At 41.9% G+C, this 21,102-nt stretch overlaps 1 protein-coding gene across 1 annotated transcript; it reads left to right on the forward strand.

Moving 5' to 3' along the window:
* The first annotated feature begins 1,603 nt into the window (after positions 1-1,603).
* LOC137278226 (uncharacterized) lies at positions 1,604-19,273 on the forward strand. The gene is made up of 7 exons (XM_067810445.1): positions 1,604-1,614; positions 6,340-6,495; positions 8,135-9,742; positions 9,941-10,342; positions 10,604-11,206; positions 11,583-12,185; positions 12,495-19,273. Exons 1-7 carry the CDS (start codon positions 1,604-1,606, stop codon positions 17,719-17,721), a joined length of 8,610 nt encoding a protein of 2,869 aa, XP_067666546.1. The 3' UTR covers positions 17,722-19,273.
* The last annotated feature ends 1,829 nt before the right edge of the window (positions 19,274-21,102 follow it).

Here is a 21,102-nt window from a genome sequence, read left to right on the forward strand (position 1 = left end):
GTGAGACCCTCTCGGGTTTGAAACAATAATTCAGAGAGACCTTCAAGGGTTTGCAACGGGGATTCCCTGAGGCTGTTTGACATTTTTTTAAAAATCTATGTTAATCTTGAATCAAAGTTTTGACTGACATGAAATAGATACGCAAATTAGAAGTCACGCTTCCTTGGCCGTTCGCTGAGTTGACAGTTACAAATCCATTTGATAACGTTGGTGACAGTCATGAACGAAACTGATGTTGTTACAGTTGCCGTTGTTTCGGGCAAGCTCACGTGTACATGCACAGTACATAACTGCAATCTTCACCAAAGGCGAAGAGTAACGCACTCATATGTAAGCTGATTCAGTGTCGGACGTGATTACATTTCTCCCCCTTCTGTGTGTGACGGTAGGTTACATGTGATCGTCATAACGACGGGGATAATAAAACTATAATAATATTTATTCAGCCCATGTAAATACCATTGGGAAATCCGTCTACACCATCCACACAGTATTGTGTTGGCTCAGGGTTGTTTGGGTAAGGTGCCTGTGTTGTGGTTGTAGATAATCTGGATAAAACTCAGTACTAGAGGTTCGTAAATACCCGATATCCGTTGGGGTTAAATCAGTGTTAAATGTACTAGATGTCCAGGGGACATCTGTATGTCGTGACTACGTTTGGTGTCATACGACGTTGGGTGTAATGCGCTAATCCATGTGGCTTTTGGCATTGTACATCTTAATGTTATAATAAATTCGCTGTAACAAACAATATTTGACTAGTCGTAATTCAATGACAGGAAACAATAACAAAACCACGACAGTCAGCCCAATAAAGGGATCCTAAAACTGACAAGACACACTCGTACGCACACAAACACGCACACACTCTCACATTACCACCACCAAACGCTACATAGAATGAAAAACTGTTAATAGATACAATGTGCCAACAAATGAAACAATAATTAAATCTGTATAATAAAAATGATATCTAAATGGGGAAAAAATAAAAAATAAAAATGGGAAAGAAATTTACGGCAGTAATAATGTGACAGGCGGCCTGAACCACCCACATATTGTATACATTATTGTGTATTTTATGAAATTTATTTTAACAGTCAAACTTATACAGTAGCTTAGGATAGTTTAGGCAAAAGAAGCACCCCTTAAACATGCTGGACTAAACGTCTTCCTAAAGACCGATAAAGCCGCTGGACACCAGCGACAAGTTGATAATGCGTGACAAGAACATTATTGACATATAACACATGCTTCATTTAGTGTTCACTCGACCTGGCAATTACATCCTGAATAGAACACTTCTGACCAGCGTCCATGGTCGAGACTCGAACACAAATGAAGTACCATTGTGTTGTTATGACTTCTGTGTGGAAATAATTGAAGAAGAGCGAAATAGATTTGTCGGTCGATTTTACAGTGCACTCGTTACGCTCACAACATATCTTCCCACCGTTGCTAAGGAAGGAAGTCTAAACACGCAGACGACGCTTGCCTAGCAACGACTCAGTGGCGTCCCGCCGCAATACCTTCGCCGCAGTGCTCGGACTTGCGATGTGTTGATCAGGCTTGTTACATAAGTGGGATTTAAGAAAGGGCCAAAATGGCGAGAAGGTAAGCCTCAATTATCGTTAGTACATTTATGTGGTGTAGGGAGAGGCGCTCTATCTGGTAATGTTAATGTCGTCTGCACAACAAAGGAAAATGGGGTCGTGTGCAAATGGCCTCTTCGCTTCAATGCTGAAGTATACTATCGTCAGTATGTCTTATGAATGTTACCTTTACAAGCCATTCAGGAGATTCTCAGTGTTGTCAAATAACCCATATGGAAGCGACAAACACGCTCACAAATGCTCCCAGTGCGCGGGTAAGCTAATGTGGCAGACGACAGGTGACATGGGATTTGTGTCGTGCCGAAAGCTTCATTTAACACACACCAGATGAAATTGCTGTCAGAAGTGTTTGGTAGATATTTCTCATGTTCAAACAGCTAGTACCTGTTTCTGGACTTATAATTAAGCGTCTCAATGTAAACATAAGTTTCACATTTCCTACAACATAGTTCAGGTTTACATGTCACATACATTTTACTTATCATGCTGGTATTTACTTGTTACATTGAAGAAACGTTTGATAATGGATATTCACAACCACCATACTGGAGAGAACAGGCCCCCCTTTTCAGAATGACTGGAATAAGTGAATATAAGATCATTATCTTCGCATATGACTAAGCGCCTTTGAGCAGTTTTCCGGATGAAGGCGCTATTACCATGCCTAAATTATTGTTATAATAACGTATGTGTCACTATGAAAATAGCCCTAATACTATGAGTTATATATCTTATCTATTATCTGTTCTACAGTGCTGTGGGGTAGCCTAGTGGTAAAGGCGTTCGCAATCACGCCGAAGACCCGGGTTCCATTCCCTACATGGGTACAATGTGTGATGCCATTTCTGGTGTCCCTTGCCGTGATATTTGCTGGAATATTGCTAAAAGCGGTGTAAAACCATACTCACACAATTCACTCTTCAGTGCAGTTAATTCTTCCGTCAAACTGATACAGCGATTTCACGACTTTTGTCAAATCCTTGAGTCTGTTTTTTCACAATAACATACCCCACTAGTATAGGCATGTTATTATTATTCTGTGCCTCGAGAAGTACCTTGAAAACCTCCTCACAAGGCAGTCACTTTATTGATATGCAAAATTAAATACAGACATATCAAAAAGCAAATCGATTAGATGTATTTACGTCTGATCTCATAGACATGTGATCAGAGGATGAAATAGTTTTATTGAGCAGTTATTGAACAAATATTGTTAAAACCATAACTAAATGAACGAATCGTAGATAAAGCTGTATACGCGACGTTCGTCATGAATTATGTGAAATGACGTCACAATTATAGGGTTCCTTTGTTTATGACGTCACACCACCACCTATGCCGTAGTAATGATTGTCGCAACGAGGAAGTAGCGTCGCTTGGTCGTCTGTTCCTCACAGTCTTTGTACGCAATGTCAGAATTGGTGAGTTTGAAAAAAATAAGACCTGTATACAGTATACATGTATATTTACAGTACGCAAACGCAATAACAACAAGAGTGGAACTGTAACTTGATAAGCGGCGAACTTTCCACGTCTTAGTATGTTAGTATAGCCCGACATGACAGATTTGTTTGTTTGTCGCCTAAGGCCGAACGTCGTAATTTTCAAGCTGTATGTAGATATTATAGTGTTTGACATCATGAACATCGATCTACGCTGGTCAGATACAGTGGCATGTATCAACCGAACGAGCTTGACCACCCGACTAATGAGAACTGGGTCGTTCGCTCGCCCGTGCTCTTCCTGTTGATCAGGGGTTTATCTGGTCAAGATTCGATTCCTTAAAGGCGGATTGTGGGGTGTAATGCGCCAGTAACCCGCGATTGACTTTTATAGCCAAGTGCATGGTTTGAGTAACATTTGTTTGGCGGGATGTTACCTCATGACATGATCTGACTGCGTAATCTTTTCAGTGTATATTTTGATTAATATGTTTAGAATCGACCAAGATCGCACGAGGGAGTTGTAGGTTGTATTTCCGAATACATGCCTGTGTGCATTGGGTGTATCTCTGTATATACTTGCATGGAATGGAGCGTTTCGCGGTAAACATGATTATATAGATAAGGGCGTATCTCCTTAGGGGTGTACCTCAGTATATTCTTATATGGAGTTGGGCGTATATCATTATATGGTTACATGGAGATGTATCCCCGTATATATATTTACACTTACAGGGGTGTAGCTCCGTATACATGCTTACATAAAGTCTGATGTATCCCCGTAATTCATGCTGTCATAGAGAGAGGTGTATCCCCAAAACAGGCTTACATAGAAAGGGATGTATCTCCGTTTACATGCTTACATGGAGTGGGAGTTTCACCGTACGCTTACATGGAGTTGGTTGTATCCCCGTATTCATGCTTTCATAGAGAGAGGTGTATCTCCAAAACATGCTTACATAGAAAGGGGTACCGGTGTATCTCCGTTTACATGCTTACATGGAGTGGGAGTTTCACCGTATGCTTACATGGAGTTGGTTGTATCCCCGTATTCATGCTTTCATAGAGAGAGGTGTATCTCCAAAACATGCTTACATAGAAAGGGGTACCGGTGTATCTCCGTTTACATGCTTACATGGAGTGGGAGTTTCACCGTATGCTTACATGGAGTTGGTTGTATCCCCGTATTCATGCTTTCATAGAGAGAGGTGTATCTCCAAAACATGCTTACATAGAAAGGGGTGTATCTCCGTTTACATGCTTACATGGAGTGGCATATATCCCCGTATACATGCTTACACCCAGAAGAGGGGTATATTTACGTATATATGCGCGTGTGAGTGTGTATCTCCGTTTACATCATCACATGGAGTGGGAGTTTCACCGTATGTTTACATGGAGTTGGGTGTATGTTCGTATACATACTTGCACTGAGCGTGGCGTATCCCTGTGCACGTGCTTACATAGAGTTGGATGTGCCTCTGTATACATGCTTACGTGCAACCGGCTCTATTTCCGTACACATGAACGCGTTCACTGGGGGTATACCTCCCCATGCATTTCGCATGATGCCGGATGTGTCTCTGAATGCATGTACACCAGGCATGGTGCATATTTATATGCATTTCGATGGCCGAACACAGCTGCTTGTTACTTGAGGTTCCTAAGATGTTCTTGAATACAACGGGATGCACATTTACCACTGTTATCTTTTTACCATGCTTTACATAGGGAAATGTGGAAATACCTTGTTTTTTCATTGTAAATATGTTACCACAGTAAAAAGAATATTAAGAAAGTTTCTACTTGAAAAGTACAATAGGGAAAAAAACTGCATATTTTAAAAAAATATTCCGAGATCAATCCAGACTTATTTAGTGATGAACCGAGTGACTCACAGATATAGATAGAATCTCACGTCCAAATTATCATTAAAACATAACCGACACACCTCGTGAATTCCATGCACCTGCAATGAACGTATCTCTATCTGTTTTCACGCCCAGAAATTACTGCTGGTCGTGTAACCAAGAGCAAAGTCAATAACATGTTCTACACTAGTCTGGTATCTAGGGACGCTACTTCAGTAGATATACCATGTAAATTCGGCTTGCGTGTGATATACTACACTACACAGATGGCACGTAATGACAGGTTGTAAATAATTGAAGGCCACTTGTAGCCCTTCGTCTCAAAGGACGTCATAAACGTGAAATACAGCTAATAGAGGTCATAACTGAGAGTTATATTCACAGTCAGAGTAAGCACACTTGTAATATTAATTAACTGACATAATATGACAAACAGCTTGAGCAACGACGAATACAACGATGATGCATAGTGTTGTCATTGTTGTTGTTGTTGTTCTTGATATACCAAAGCATTGTTTTGAGGAAATATACGCTGTGCATATAGTATGACGTCGCGGAACATTGGGCTAAGGTCATTATAAACCCACTGTCATGCTTCGACACGCACCTGTGCTCGTGTATTTCAAACAATGATTGACACAAGGTATAGCACAACATATTGGTTAATTTTAATTATGTTTCATCCATTCATGGCCGTTGACAACTATCGCCTTAATAAAAATGAATATTTTATGCTCTGGGTAGGAAGAAATCAATTTCATGACAAGACCTCGTATGCCAATGAAATCGAATGCTTTGCAATTCAAACTTGTACAGAGAGTCGGCTTCGTGTTTCAGCCGGTCTGTTGTGCATGTGTGACAGAATAAGCTGTAGCCTACACAATATAATACACTTGGCAGTTGTGGCACTTAGCTGTTTATGCCCACGACAGGTGGCTTATGTAGTGCTGTTGCTACCAACACCTACCTGAACAAAATACAAATGGCGCAGCCGTTTAGAATACAGCTCCTTGACATACGAGGGTGTTATTATTCTCGTTGGGTAACTACCATTGTCATCATTAACTGTTAAATATTGTTAGAACAAGCCTTTTTTCAATGAGTCGACTGGATTGTGTTTTTCAGACCGACTATCATAACCGTGAATAGACATAAAGAAATGCCGATGCTGCATATTTCAATACGTTATGTATTCATGTTTACATGTTCATGTTCTGGTCATTATTCGTGCGGAGGGTGAGGTAGCTAGTTATTACTCAGTAACTGGTAACAACGTCGTGTGAACAGCTTGTAGAGACCTTGGACTGGCTATGTTCGATCAGCACGCTACAGAATATTACTGTGAGTGCTTCTTTCTCATGATGAACTAGCATCTCAACGACATACAGTTAAACGTATCATTTGATGTTTCAGACAAAATGGTATAATCGATGTTGACGACAACGCACCGTTTCTGTCCGAGTACTCTAAGCGGTACCCCACCCACCCGATTCCCGCACGGGAGAGTTACAAACCCACCTACGAGCCTGTGAGGGTGGACGCGAACATGGAGACCAAGACAACTACCGGGTAAGAGGGGTAGAGCAGTCACGCCCCGGGGGCTCATGGGCTGCAGGGACGCTGCCTAATGTGTGATTCTAAACGTACAGGTGGCTTTGGGGATAATTCGGATGAGATGTAGCCTGTGGCCAATCGAATCACAAACCTTGGTTATAGTTTAACAGTGGTTGAATTAATTTGCTTAGTGTTGTAGTCATCAATAAGTAAGATATTTCGAAGCCGTGACTCTCTCACGGGCAGGTGACGGTAGGACGCAACACACTTGAGGATAGTTGCGCACCCCTCAGTCGTGGATGTGTTGTCATGTGACGTGCGTGATTCCTATGTGTGCGTGTTGTCATGTGATGTGAGGGACACCTATCTGTGTGTGTGTGTGGTGTCATGTGATGTGCGTGGCACCTATCTGTGTGTGTGTGTGGTGTCATGTGATGTGCGTGACTCCTATGTGTGTGCCATTTGATATAAATGAAACAAATAATACAAAACAGTTGCACTTGATGAGGATGTAATGAACCTAGTAATGGCCCTGGTCGCAGTGTTTCTGACAGACTCAGCTTAGATGTACGGGGTATATATTTGTTTCATCTATTTTCTATGTGTAAGAGAACGCAAACTTAGAATAACAAGACCACACTAACATTAGACAAAATGAACCTTGTCTGTAAAGTTTAATTTTGATGTGGTCAAGAACACATTGTAACCTCTAATGGTGCCTCTAACGGTACAGACTGTTACAATACTTCGGTTGAATAATATATTAGCAGTGGGTGCCTCCTGCACGCTGCAGTAGGTAAATAGTGTTAGTTATTTATGATAATGTCCCTTGGTCACCTTTGAGATTTATGTGAAGTAACAACCTATCAACTGTTATGGTCAGGCAAGTAATGCCGCACGCAACGCAGATCCAGTCTGCCGGACTAATATGAATGGAGACATATGACATACCGTGCGCCACATATGGTTACTTCATTGCTTTTAAATATTGTATGAGAGGGACATTATACCAGTTTACAACCCATGCTCACACCAGCCTATTCTGGTCATAGAAGGCCATCAAATGGATCTCAGAGTCAGACTCGGTTCGTCACAATATCAGTCACTTTTTACATGATTAGGACTCTTGTTTACACGTCACGATTACACAGCTGGAATATTGATGCATCAACAAACAATAAGCAAAAAACCCACAGTCGATAATTTCGTTTTGATGTTCGTGTTGTTTTGTCACAACGTCCATTTCCGGTTGCTCTTGATGACATCTTACACTCTTATGAACATAATATCAACGTTTTCTGTAAACATTTCCGAAAGATACCTGAACGTAAAGAAGGGGGTTGTGTTAATTATTTTCCAAGTTCATAAAACGGGCTTATCAATGAATTATAACATTTCAGGCATTTCATGGTGAACAATAATTCCTAATTGTTTTAATACTGTTCTTTGAATGCGGTATAGTGGATTTCGCTTTACAGCATAGTCATGCCAATTGAAAATATCATACCATGTGTGTCGGGCGGTATGATCATTGCAACCTTATTTTGTGAATTAATTGTACCTTAAAGTAAACGCGTATCATGTTACAGATTAGTTGACAGGTCAGGTTCAGTGATGCATAGTTCTAAATACTGTGTCTATTTTCTAACCCCAGACAAGACTACCCTGAATGGGAGCTGCCTGAACGGAAGCCCAGAGAACGAGCTTTATGGAATCCTCCGAAAGATCCCTTCATAGGATCATCAACAGCTAAAGATGATTTTAAGGGAAGCTATTTGCCGAAACAAAAGAGCTATAAACCGAATTCTGACCCATACAGATCTGATGCACCACTTGAAAGCAAGACTACCTCTAGATCTGATTATCCAGAGCACAAGATAGAGCCCCGTCAAAAGCGACAAACTCAGGCATACCAGAAACCAGAAGGTCGCATGGAAGGAGATACCATCAATCGTCTGAACTATCCTGAACATGAACTGACGCCAAGGCAAAGTTTTAAACCAGCAAATGCTGTTCTCAGTTCGAAAGACCCTTTCGACAGCAAAACTGTGACTCGATCGGAGTATCCTGAGCACCCAGTAGAACCTAGAAAGAGGTGGGAACCTCAGCAGTATGTGAAACCAGATGGGAAAATGGATGGAGCTTCTACTACCAAAACAGAATTTCCTGAGCATCCTTTACAGCCACGGCAGAGTTACAAACCGGTGAACGCTGCACTAAAATCTGAAGATCCTTTTGATGGCAGCACAACAAACCGAAAAGAGTATCCAGAGCATCAGATTGAACCGCGGAGAAAGCGAGAGGTTCAGCAATATGTCAAACCAGAAGGAACAATGGAAGGCAATACATCCAACCGTCTTGATTTTCCTGAACATACAATTTCTCCGAGGAAGAGTTATAAACCAACCAGTACCTTTCAGAAATCGGAGGACCCATTTGATGATAAAACTACATCGAGACGTGATTTTCCAGAGCATGCAGTAGAACCACGGAAACGACGGGATGTTCAATTTTATGTTAAACCTGTTGACAAAATGGAAGGTGTATCGACTAGTAAAGCTGAGTTTCCTGAGCACGAGATAACCCCGCGGCAAAGCTACAAACCTTCACACATTGTTCAGAGGTCAGAGGATCCATTTGAGAAGCAAACAACGTCAAAGTCGGATTATCCTGAACATACAATCACTCCACGCCAAAAGAGACAGCCAAGGCAGTATGTTCAACCTGAAGGCAAGATGGATGGTACCACTACAACGAAGTCTGCTTTCCCGCTGTACGAAATCTCACCTAGAAAGAGCTACAAACCTGCAAACAGCGTTCTGAAGTCTGAGGACCCATTTTATTGTACCACAACTGCTAGGCAAGACTATCCAGAACATGCCGTTGAACCAAGGAAAAGAAGGGAACAGCAGAAGTATGCCAGACCAGAAGGGAAGATGGAGGGTGTCTCGACCACCAGATCAGAATTTCCTGAACATGAACTGCAAAAGAGACAGAGTTTTAAACCTGCTAACACTGTCCATCAATCTACTGATCGATTTGAAGATAAGACCACCACTCGGCAAGACTTTCCTGAATATGATGTGGAACCAAGGAAACGCAGAGAATACAATAAGTATGTCAAACCAGAAGGTATCATGGACGGTATATCAACAAACCGGGCTGAGTTCCCAGAACATCAAATCACACAAAGGCAAAGCTTCAAGCCTGCTCATAATGTTTACAAGTCGGATGATCCGTTCAATGATAACACTACCTCTAGGTCAGTATTATCAGTTTTCCCAAGAACATATGGACACAAAATATTTTAGTTAAGAGTTTGAAATGTAGTGGTAGTTATTCCATAGTGTTTGTTATTACGTGTATTTTGTATATAATTAGAACTCCTCTCATATAATTTTAGTTTTAGTTGCATGACCAGTTGTATTCCTGTAGAGCTGTTTTGTGATTCCCTTAACAGGCAAGAATTTCCTGAGCACAAAATTGAGCCTAGAGAGAGACGTCAACCTCAACGGTATGTGAGACCAGAAGGAGTCATGGAGAAGAACACATCAAATCAGTTGGATTATCCTGAACATGAATTATCACCACGAAAGAGTTATAAGCCTTCAAACACTGTACAACGATCTGAGGAACCATTAGATGACACAACGACATCTAGAAAAGATTATCCTGAACATAAGGTTGAACCTAGGCAAAGAAGACTCAGGGAACAATATGTGAAGCCTGAAGGCACGATGGAGGGTATATCTACAAACCATTCGGAGTATCCTGAGCATGAGCTTACTCCAAGACAGAGTTTCAAACCTGTAAATGCCGCTGTGAAATCAGATGATCCATTTGAAGATAAAACTACAGCCAGGTTAGTACAGTCTAAACGTGATGAGACACTGAACTGAAGTTTAGCAGTTGCAGTCAATGTATTTGGGTTTTTACAGATGTTACAACTGATATAATTGATAATTTAACGCATATACTCTGGTCAAGTGTCTTGTTCATGTCATTGGGTTTTTTCTGTTTAAAAACATATTCTGAAATCAGATTGAAAATAGATATGAAGATAATAGGTTAACATATAGTATCCAGAGTTCATTGTTCATTTGGAGAACTGTTCTCCCTTCAGATCAGACTTCCCTGAACATCAGATTGAGCCAAGACAGAGGCGACAGCCTCAGCAATACGTCAAACCAGAAGGGAAAATGGACGGGGATACCACTAATCGCTCAGAATTCCCTCAACATGAACTCACACCCAGGCAAAGTTTTAAGCCAGTGAACTCTGTGCAGAGATCTGATGATCCCTTTGATGATAAAACTACAACGAGACAGGATTATCCTGAACACACGATTGAACCTCGAAAGAAGAGGGAGCAGGTACCTTATGTGAAGCCAGAAGGTGTGATGGATAGTAACACATCCAACCGTTTGGACTATCCTGAACATGCACTTCCCACTCGTCAGAGTTATAAACCCACGAATTCAGTTCAGCAGTCAACTGATCCCTTTGAAGATAGGACAACAGCTAGACAGGACTTTCCTGAACACATCATTGAGCCTCGGCAAAGAAGAGCACCAGAGAAGTATGTGAAGCCTGAAGGAAAGATGGAATGTTTGTCCACAAATAGACTGGAATATCCTGAACACCAGCTTACACCAAGACAGAGCTTCAAGCCTGCAAATACTGTCCTGAAGTCTGATGATCCATTTGAAGATAAGACAACAGCCAGGTTAGTAAGGAAGGAAGATGATTGGGATATTAAGCCCCAATACCGTTAAGATTGGAAGTGGATGAAACTATTTGAGAAATTTGATGATTTCTGTTTGAAACGATATCTGTTCAACAGTAATGAATGACGTTCATCGCTTTTTGCATTTGTTATGATATGTAGTGTTTTCCCAAGCAGATACAATGTGTCAAAAGTCACCTGCTTACCCGGTAACTTTGCACTCTTATATTTACTCTGATTGGTGGTTCACATTGTGAAAACACTTTCTGAAAAAACCAATGGGTGTTTGAGCTGCAGGTGTAGATTGTAATACTCCAAAGGACCATTGAAAAAAATGTTATTGTCGTACATAACTCGACTAATCGTTCACATTCAGATCAGACTTCCTTGAACATCAGATTGAGCCAAGACAGAGGCGACAGCCTCAGCAATACGTCAAACCAGAAGGGAAAATGGACGGGGATACCACTAATCGCTCAGAATTCCCTCAACATGAAATTACACCCAGGCAAAGTTTTAAGCCAGAGAATTCTGTGCAGAGATCTGAAGATCCCTTTGATGATAAAACTACAACGAGACAGGATTATCCTGAACACACGATTGAACCTCGAAAGAAGAGGGAGCAGGTACCTTATGTGAAGCCAGAAGGTGTGATGGATAGTAACACATCCAACCGTTTGGACTATCCTGAACATGCACTTCCCACTCGTCAGAGTTATAAACCCACGAATTCAGTTCAGCAGTCAACTGATCCCTTTGAAGATAGGACAACAGCTAGACAGGACTTTCCTGAACACATCATTGAGCCTCGGCAAAGAAGAGCACCAGAGAAGTATGTGAAGCCTGAAGGAAAGATGGAATGTTTGTCCACAAATAGACTGGAATATCCTGAACACCAGCTTACACCAAGACAGAGCTTCAAGCCTGCAAATACTGTCCTGAAGTCTGATGATCCATTTGAAGATAAGACAACAGCCAGGTTAGTAAGGATTGGATCTGGTCAAGATTTTAGAAAGCAGTATAGATATTAGGACATGTTATAATCTCTGTTGATCTTGCTGTATATTTGGTGACATCAGATGTTCTCAGCAAATAGCATGTGATACTAAGGCATGGCTGTGAAAGCAAATACGTTGTATTATGTAACAAAAACATATTGCCATTTCAGATATTTTAAACACACATATAGGCATATGGTTTGTATGCTAATGATACTTATCATAAATGTCACGACATACAGGCCTCGATGATTGTTTCATCGATAACTTAATTAATCATTCACCTACAGATCAGACTTCCCTGAACATCAGATTGAGCCAAGGCAAGTGCGACAACTACGGCAGTACATCAGACCAGAAGGAAAAATGGAAGTAGCTACAACCAATCGTTCAGAATTTCCTCAGCATGAAATTACACCCAGGCAAAGTTTTAAGCCAGTGAACTCTGTGCAGAGATCTGATGATCCCTTTGATGATAAAACTACAACGAGACAGGATTATCCTGAACACGTGATTGAGCCTCGAAGGAGGAGGGAGCAAGTACAATATATGAAGCCAGAAGGTGTGATGGATAGTAACACATCCAACCGTTTGGACTATCCTGAACATGCACTTTCACCTCGAGAAAGTTTCAGACCTATTGACACAGTACAAAAATCCACTGTGCCCTTTGACGATCAAACAACAGCAAGAGTGGACTATCCAGAGCATCAGATTGAGCCAAGACAAAGGAGGGAGCCTTTGAAGTATGTGAAACCAGATGGAGAAATGGAGAGCATCACCACCAACCGATCGGACTTTCCACAACATGAACTCACTCCACGTGAAAGTTTCAAGCCTGCGACCACAGCTCTACATACTGATGTACCATTTGATGGCAACACCACCAATCGGGCTGATTATCCAGAACATGAAATTCAGACACGGGTCAAACGGCTTCCACAAGAGTACGTAAAGCCTGAGGGGAAGATGGAAGGCTCAACAACTAACAGGTGTGATTACCCCGAGCATGCCATTTCTCAAAGAGTGAGTTATAAGCCCGTTAATTCTGTCCAGAAGTCTGATGATCCTTTTGATGATAAGACCACTACTCGTGAAGATTACCCTGAGCACAATATAGAGCCAAGAGGTAAACGGGAGGCCCAACCATACATCAAACCCGAAGGTGTAATGGAAAGCACCACATCCAATCGATTGGATTACCCTGAACATGCATTGTCTCAACGGGAGAGTTTCAAACCCACTGATACAGTTCAAAGGTCGAATGTACCTTTTGATGATCAGACGACAGCGAGAATGGACTATCCAGAGCATCAGATTGAGCCAAGACAAAGGAGGGAGCCTTTGAAGTATGTGAAACCAGATGGAGAAATGGAGAGCATCACCACCAACCGATCGGACTTTCCACAACATGAACTCACTCCACGTGAAAGTTTCAAGCCTGCGACCACAGCTCTACATACTGATGTACCATTTGATGGCAACACCACCAATCGGGCTGATTATCCAGAACATGAAATTCAGACACGGGTCAAACGGCTTCCACAAGAGTACGTAAAGCCTGAGGGGAAGATGGAAGGCTCAACAACTAACAGGTGTGATTACCCCGAGCATGCCATTTCTCAAAGAGTGAGTTATAAGCCCGTTAATTCTGTCCAGAAGTCTGATGATCCTTTTGATGATAAGACCACTACTCGTGAAGATTACCCTGAGCACAATATAGAGCCAAGAGGTAAACGGGAGGCCCAACCATACATCAAACCCGAAGGTGTAATGGAAAGCACCACATCCAATCGATTGGATTACCCTGAACATGCATTGTCTCAACGGGAGAGTTTCAAACCCACTGATACAGTTCAAAGGTCGAATGTACCTTTTGATGATCAGACGACAGCGAGAATGGACTATCCAGAGCATCAGATTGAGCCAAGACAAAGGAGGGAGCCTTTGAAGTATGTGAAACCAGATGGAGAAATGGAGAGCATCACCACCAACCGATCGGACTTTCCACAACATGAACTCACTCCACGTGAAAGTTTCAAGCCTGCGACCACAGCTCTACATACTGATGTACCATTTGATGGCAACACCACCAATCGGGCTGATTATCCAGAACATGAAATTCAGACACGGGTCAAACGGCTTCCACAAGAGTACGTAAAGCCTGAGGGGAAGATGGAAGGCTCAACAACTAACAGGTGTGATTACCCCGAGCATGCCATTTCTCAAAGAGTGAGTTATAAGCCCGTTAATTCTGTCCAGAAGTCTGATGATCCTTTTGATGATAAGACCACTACTCGTGAAGATTACCCTGAGCACAATATAGAGCCAAGAGGTAAACGGGAGGCCCAACCATACATCAAACCCGAAGGTGTAATGGAAAGCACCACATCCAATCGATTGGATTACCCTGAACATGCATTGTCTCAACGGGAGAGTTTCAAACCCACTGATACAGTTCAAAGGTCGAATGTACCTTTTGATGATCAGACGACAGCGAGAATGGACTATCCAGAGCATCAGATTGAGCCAAGACAAAGGAGGGAGCCTTTGAAGTATGTGAAACCAGATGGAGAAATGGAGAGCATCACCACCAACCGATCGGACTTTCCACAACATGAACTCACTCCACGTGAAAGTTTCAAGCCTGCGACCACAGCTCTACATACTGATGTACCATTTGATGGCAACACCACCAATCGGGCTGATTATCCAGAACATGAAATTCAGACACGGGTCAAACGGCTTCCACAAGAGTACGTAAAGCCTGAGGGGAAGATGGAAGGCTCAACAACTAACAGGTGTGATTACCCCGAGCATGCCATTTCTCAAAGAGTGAGTTATAAGCCCGTTAATTCTGTCCAGAAGTCTGATGATCCGTTTGATGATAAGACCACTACTCGTGAAGATTACCCTGAGCACAATATAGAGCCAAGAGGTAAACGGGAGGCCCAACCATACATCAAGCCTGAAGGTGTAATGGAAAGCACCACATCCAATCGATTGGATTACCCTGAACATGCATTGTCTCAACGGGAGAGTTTCAAACCCACTGATACAGTTCAAAGGTCGAATGTACCTTTTGATGATCAGACGACAGCGAGAATGGACTACCGAGAGCATCAGATTGAGCCCAGAAGAATCAAAGAACCGGCTCAGTATGTAAGACCAGAAGGCAAATTTGAAACAATGTCCACAAACAGATCTGAATTCATCGAACATGAAATCACTCCAAGGGAAAGTTATAAGCCACGCAACGCACCTCTTCAAACAGGAGTTCCTTTAGATGATAAAACTACGAACAAGATGGATTATTGTGAACATAAGGTTGAGCCTAGAGTAGCTATTCAGAAGGATCCTTACAAGAAGCCAGAAGGTGATATGAATTTCAGAACTACCAACAGGGACAACTACACTGAAAAGGCAGCAGTCAGGGAGCCAGTCAAACGTCCAGAGTCAGCACATATAATGCAAATAAAGGGGCAGTTTCAATCAGTTTCAAGCTATGGATCTGATTTTAAGGGCTATGGCATTACCCCTCGTGAAGTATTCAACAAGAAGGAACATTATCAGCGACCAACAGTGCCTATGGCGACAGCTTCTAGTCAACAACTTGACTATCCACAACATCAACTACCACCAAAGGTTCCTCACAAAGTGGTTCCATACACAGCTCCAACTGTGAAATTTGATGGGAGTACAACAACTTCTGACAGTTTCAAGGGGGATTTTGTTCCAAGGCAAAAGAGTTATAAGCCCAGTGGGGAACCCTATCGATCAAATGTTCCATTAGATGGAACCACCACCGCCAGGAATGATTACCAAGAACACAAGATTGAACCACGCAAAGTTGTTGTTCCTGAACCCTACAGAAAGCCTGATGGCTCGATGGACTTTAGCACAATAAATCAGCAGCAGTTTACTTCGAAAGCATCGCCAAGAGAAACCATCAAGCGACCAGAGTCATCCCATATTATGGAAATGAAGGGTAAATTTGAAGGTTCTACGCGGTATAAAGCTGACTTTATATCCCATGAAGTACATCCAAGGGAGCCTGTCAAGAAAAGCCAGGACTATGTACCACCAGCTGTGAAGATGGAAGACAATACCACCAATAGAATGGCCTTCACTGAGAAAAGCATTGAACCAAGGCAAAGTTTCAAGCCACCCACCGATGTTCCAAAGCTTCATATTCCTTTTGATGGTAGAACTGGTTACAGTGATACCTATGTCGGTCACGAAATCCAGCCCAAACAGCTGAAGGCAAAATCAGAGTATGTTGCCCCAGTCACGAAATTCTCTGGTTCAACAACAACTGGTGACAGCTACAAAGGAGTGTGTGCCCCTAAACAGCAGAGTTACAGACCCAGCGTTGAGCCTTACACATCTGGTGTTCCTTTGGAGGGTATAACTACAGCCAGACAGGATTTTAAGGCACATAAAGTGGAGCCAAGGTGGGTCAAAGAGAGACAGGCTTATACAACACCCGAGGGAGGATTTGATTTCAACACAACGAACAGAATAAACTTTACAGTTAAGGACACACCACGACTACAGACTGTTACCAAACCTTTGTCATCCGGAGTTATGAAGAGTGATGGTCAGTTTGAGGGCTCAACCAGTTATGGTGCTGACTTTAAAAGCTATGACATCGCCTCCCGACCTGTAAAGAAGAATCAAGAATATGTGTCTCCAACAGTACCTATGGCCAGTGACACGACAAGCACAAGAGACTTCACCAAACATACTTTGACTCAGAGGCAGAATTTCAAACCAACGGTCACAGTTCAAAAGTCACAGGAACCTTTCATAGGTAGCACGGGTTATAGGGATACATATAAGGAACATCAGTTATCTCAAAAGACAACCAGACAGAAGGAGGAATATAATCATCCAAAAGTACCATTCCATGGCGTCACAACAAATATGCAAGACTTCACAGGAACGACTGCTCCCAAAAGATCAGCACTTAAGCCAGTTGAAAATACAGTAAGGTCAAGTGCTCCTATAGAGAGTACCACCACCGCAAGGCGTGATTACGGTAATCACCAGGTAGGGAGTCGACCTGTGAAGAGACAAGATGTTTATGTCCGTCCTGAGGGACAGATGGATCTGAGAACGACAAACAATGAGTACTTTAAACAGCCGGAAACTACAGGGAGACAGGCCTCTAAAAGACCCACGTCATCTGGAGCACTCAAGTTCGAAGGGAAAATTGACTTTGGAACAAACTACAGCAACAGTTTTCAGAAGTCAGAAGCAGCAAATCCTCCTCAACGGAAAGTAAAAGAAGCCTTTGTCCCGAATCCTATACCTTTTCAGGGTATTACAACTCATCAGAGTGAGTTCATTAACCGCCATGGCTCCAAAGCCAACAGCTTCAAACCTGCTGCAGTTCCCTTCTCGAGTCACGCAAAGTTCGATAGCTCTACAACCTACAGTGCTGATTTTCACAAAGGAACTCCTCCTTGGATGAAGAACGTCCCTGGACCAGCTACAGTTGGTGCACAAGCGTGAATGAATGAACTGAACTGATCCATAAACTGAATAAACCAAGAACCTCACACTGTGCCTGCAATAATCACTATACATACCTTGCTTTTTCAGTCCGCTTTGCCCAACAAACTCTCAGCAAAGGCAATATGCCCCACTAACACAATTCTCATCTTATTTCGCAATACACGTTTTACCTCCATAATTTATAGGAACAGTTATTTATAACGATGTTATATGACCCACGAATTGTCTTTTTTCCAGTTTTGTTTTCTTAGGTTTAATTTCTTTTTATTGTTACATTAGTTAATTGGTTTGGCCTTTTCGTGATGTTAACACTCTGCCGCAGAAAGGCATTTTTCATTTTCTTTCATCAGACAATGGAGGTTGAGGTTGAATTTCATTTGCCTTTTACTTTTTGTGTTTTCATTAGTATATACTTGCTATTCTGTATTTGCGGTTGCTTGATATATTTATTGTGATGTGAAAATTATGTTATACAGACATTTATTTATTTTGTTTTTTGACAGTATAGTTGGTTCTTCTCTATTGTTATCTGAAGGCACATGCTGCTTCTCCACATTAGCGATGGCCTTACCCAAGGGAAGTAACCCTGTGTAGCGTGGTATTTCAACATTTTACCAAGACCTGATTCATTCAAATTTTATGTTACTACGCAAGTTAGGTTCTTTTTTTAGAACATGATCAAGGAAATCTTTCAGGAAATCTTCCATATATGTAACTTTCTTGTGGGATATTTCTGTAGATTTTGCAATACAATATGTTTCTGTTTAACATTTTTTCTGAAAACGAATGTTTGGTGTTTTACACTATGCTGGCATACATAAAAGTGATAACGCATTTCATGTTGGTATTCAGAAATGAATAAAAAGTGTGCTTATTTTAACAAAAGTGATTTCAATTAAACAACATGTGTAAATGCAGACAGGTCTTCCTTTCAGGGGCACACGAAGCTCTTTAGCTATGTTTCACAGCTTAGTCTATGCATTGCTCACCCTAGGGCTTAGTGATGCAACGCACTTCTTCATCTCCAGTTAGTTTAGATAGTACTTTGATGTAGCACTTATCACAATCTGCCCATCTCAGATGATTGTTCAAACTTTCGTTTCGATTTCGAACTTTCTATTACTGAGAAATCTCATACTCATTCGGAAATCTTCGGAAATTTCAATGTTTTCGGAAATTTCCGAAAATTACTGAAATTCACGATGGTGCTTTCCCGTCTGAATATGATATCATGTTGCATGATGTATATTCACAATGAATATGTTTTATTTATATTCCATCGGAAGTATCAAACTTGAGGTACATAATATTCGAAAACTCAATGTTTCGCATTATAACGAAATACTCTGTCATCTTCGCCTCATTTTAACAGTATTTTCGAGATTCGAGGTCATTTCATCACCACATGCATTTTAATCCATATTGTCGTGCCAAAAGCTTAGATTTCGATGGAATATTTGATAACATATTGGCTGAAATCTGTGATAGATGTCCATAAAATATTCATTAATGGTTGTTGGTATAATAAATATTAACCCTTGTAGATCTTTTCTTGCTTTTTTGTTGTCATTTCTTATATGTATGTAACTAACAAGAATCAGGTAGAGCAAGAGCAGCACTAGCCATTTGTAGATAGTACAGACAGTAAAGTTAGTTGCGGTCATAGTATACCATCTGTATTTTATGATGTAGAAACACTAGTAGCTCCAAGTACTTCTTTTGTAGTCCGAGAGCGTTTGCTACTGTTAGGCTGAGCTCCACATGCTGACATAGTGGCGCACATGCACCGACGCTCACACACACATCGCTCACACTCACACACAGAGAACTCACTCTCACACATATACACTCACGCTAGCAAACGCGCTCACACACAAAGCAACGCACACCCTCTTTGATGCACACTCACACATACAGAGACAGACGGACCGGCAGACAGACAGACAGAGAGACACATAAATAGTGGAACATAAATTGGAATGATAACGTGGTCAAGACCACTATTTGTTTCTTAATTTGGCTGCAAGTCCATTTACCAAGCAATACATAAACCCAATATTGGTACTCATTACACAGCCGAGATAAATACATGAATATGCCAGATGGATCAACAGTTTCTCCAGCAGGCATCTTTGGTGTGCTTAACGATCCACAGAAAACAACCAGACAACAATACCATGTTAAATACTGCTTCTGTTTACCCTAAATACTTTTATGCAAGCTTTTGCTAGAATAAATGCTTATTATCAATTAACTCCTGCACTGGGAAACTGGGTCTTACCGCCATGATAGATGACCTAAGACTACATCCACTGACTGCTGAGTTGTGTAAGAAATTGTTTTGGAGTATTATATACGGTATATTATAATTACCAGATATACGCCTTCCGTATACTTAAGCGGCTGAAGCCCTGGCAGCTTTCGAACAGTCGATTTGGTAGTGGCAGACCGGATGTGTTTGTTCAAACGGAGAAAAAATATCAATCCTCAAACCTGAAGTAGCAGCCTTCTCCAGCCCCATAAGCGACATGACATGTATTACACTGGAACAGATTGGTACAAAATGGTAATTCCGGTCTACAATCCTGGGTACGTAAGTGGTGTAGTGTAATTCCGGTCTACAATCCTAGGTACGTAAGTGGTGTAGTGTAATTCCTGTCTACAATCCAGGGTCTACTGCCGAGTCTATGCTGGATACATGTGGGTGTAGTCTACACCCAAGTCTAAGCTGGGTATAAGTGGCGTGTAGTCTACCCCGATTCTAGACTGGGTATGTGTGGGGTGTAGTCTACCCCGAGTCTAGACTGGGTATGTGTGGGGTTTAGTCTACCCCGAGTCTAGATTGGATATGTGTGGGGTGTAGTCTACTCACGTGTCTATGCTGGGTACGTGTGGGTGTAGTCTACTCACGTATTTAAGCTGGTTAGGTGTTAGATGTAGTCTACTCAAGAGTCAGACGGAACCTGCACTGAATGACAACTAAGGACGCAAAGCGGTCTAGTTAGGCCTGTCTGCGAACGGGATGGACGTGGTGTGCTCGACTGGGCGTGGTGTGCTCGACTGCATGACGTCCGCACAACACACCCAAAACGGTGTCACTCCGTTCCATTTTAGAACGGGTAGAACGTCGAACGTGTTCAACGTTCTGGAGCACGCTTCTGTCCCATGTCCGACCGAGCACGTTCATAATGCTCTTGAGAACAGGTGCCTCTACGTCCTGTTCCTTCGTATACTGTCGAGCCCCACCCGAACATTTTTCAAGAACGTCCCGTGGACGAGTGTGGTGTGATGGGAGTATTACGTCAAATTGTACATCACTCATCATGCAATGAAAGAAACCGTTTCTGATTGAGTATGGTAGGGAAAATAGAGCATATC

The sequence above is a fragment of the Haliotis asinina genome, chromosome 3 (genome assembly GCF_037392515.1).
Source record: "Haliotis asinina isolate JCU_RB_2024 chromosome 3, JCU_Hal_asi_v2, whole genome shotgun sequence".
Taxonomy (NCBI): Eukaryota; Metazoa; Mollusca; class Gastropoda; order Lepetellida; family Haliotidae; genus Haliotis; species Haliotis asinina.

Coding starts and splice junctions, on each gene's coding strand:
- LOC137278226 (XM_067810445.1), top strand. Junction 9,743..9,940: donor AATGATAACACTACCTCTAG/GTCAGTATTATC, acceptor TTCCCTTAACAG/GCAAGAATTTCCTGAGCACA. Junction 10,343..10,603: donor GAAGATAAAACTACAGCCAG/GTTAGTACAGTC, acceptor TTCTCCCTTCAG/ATCAGACTTCCCTGAACATC.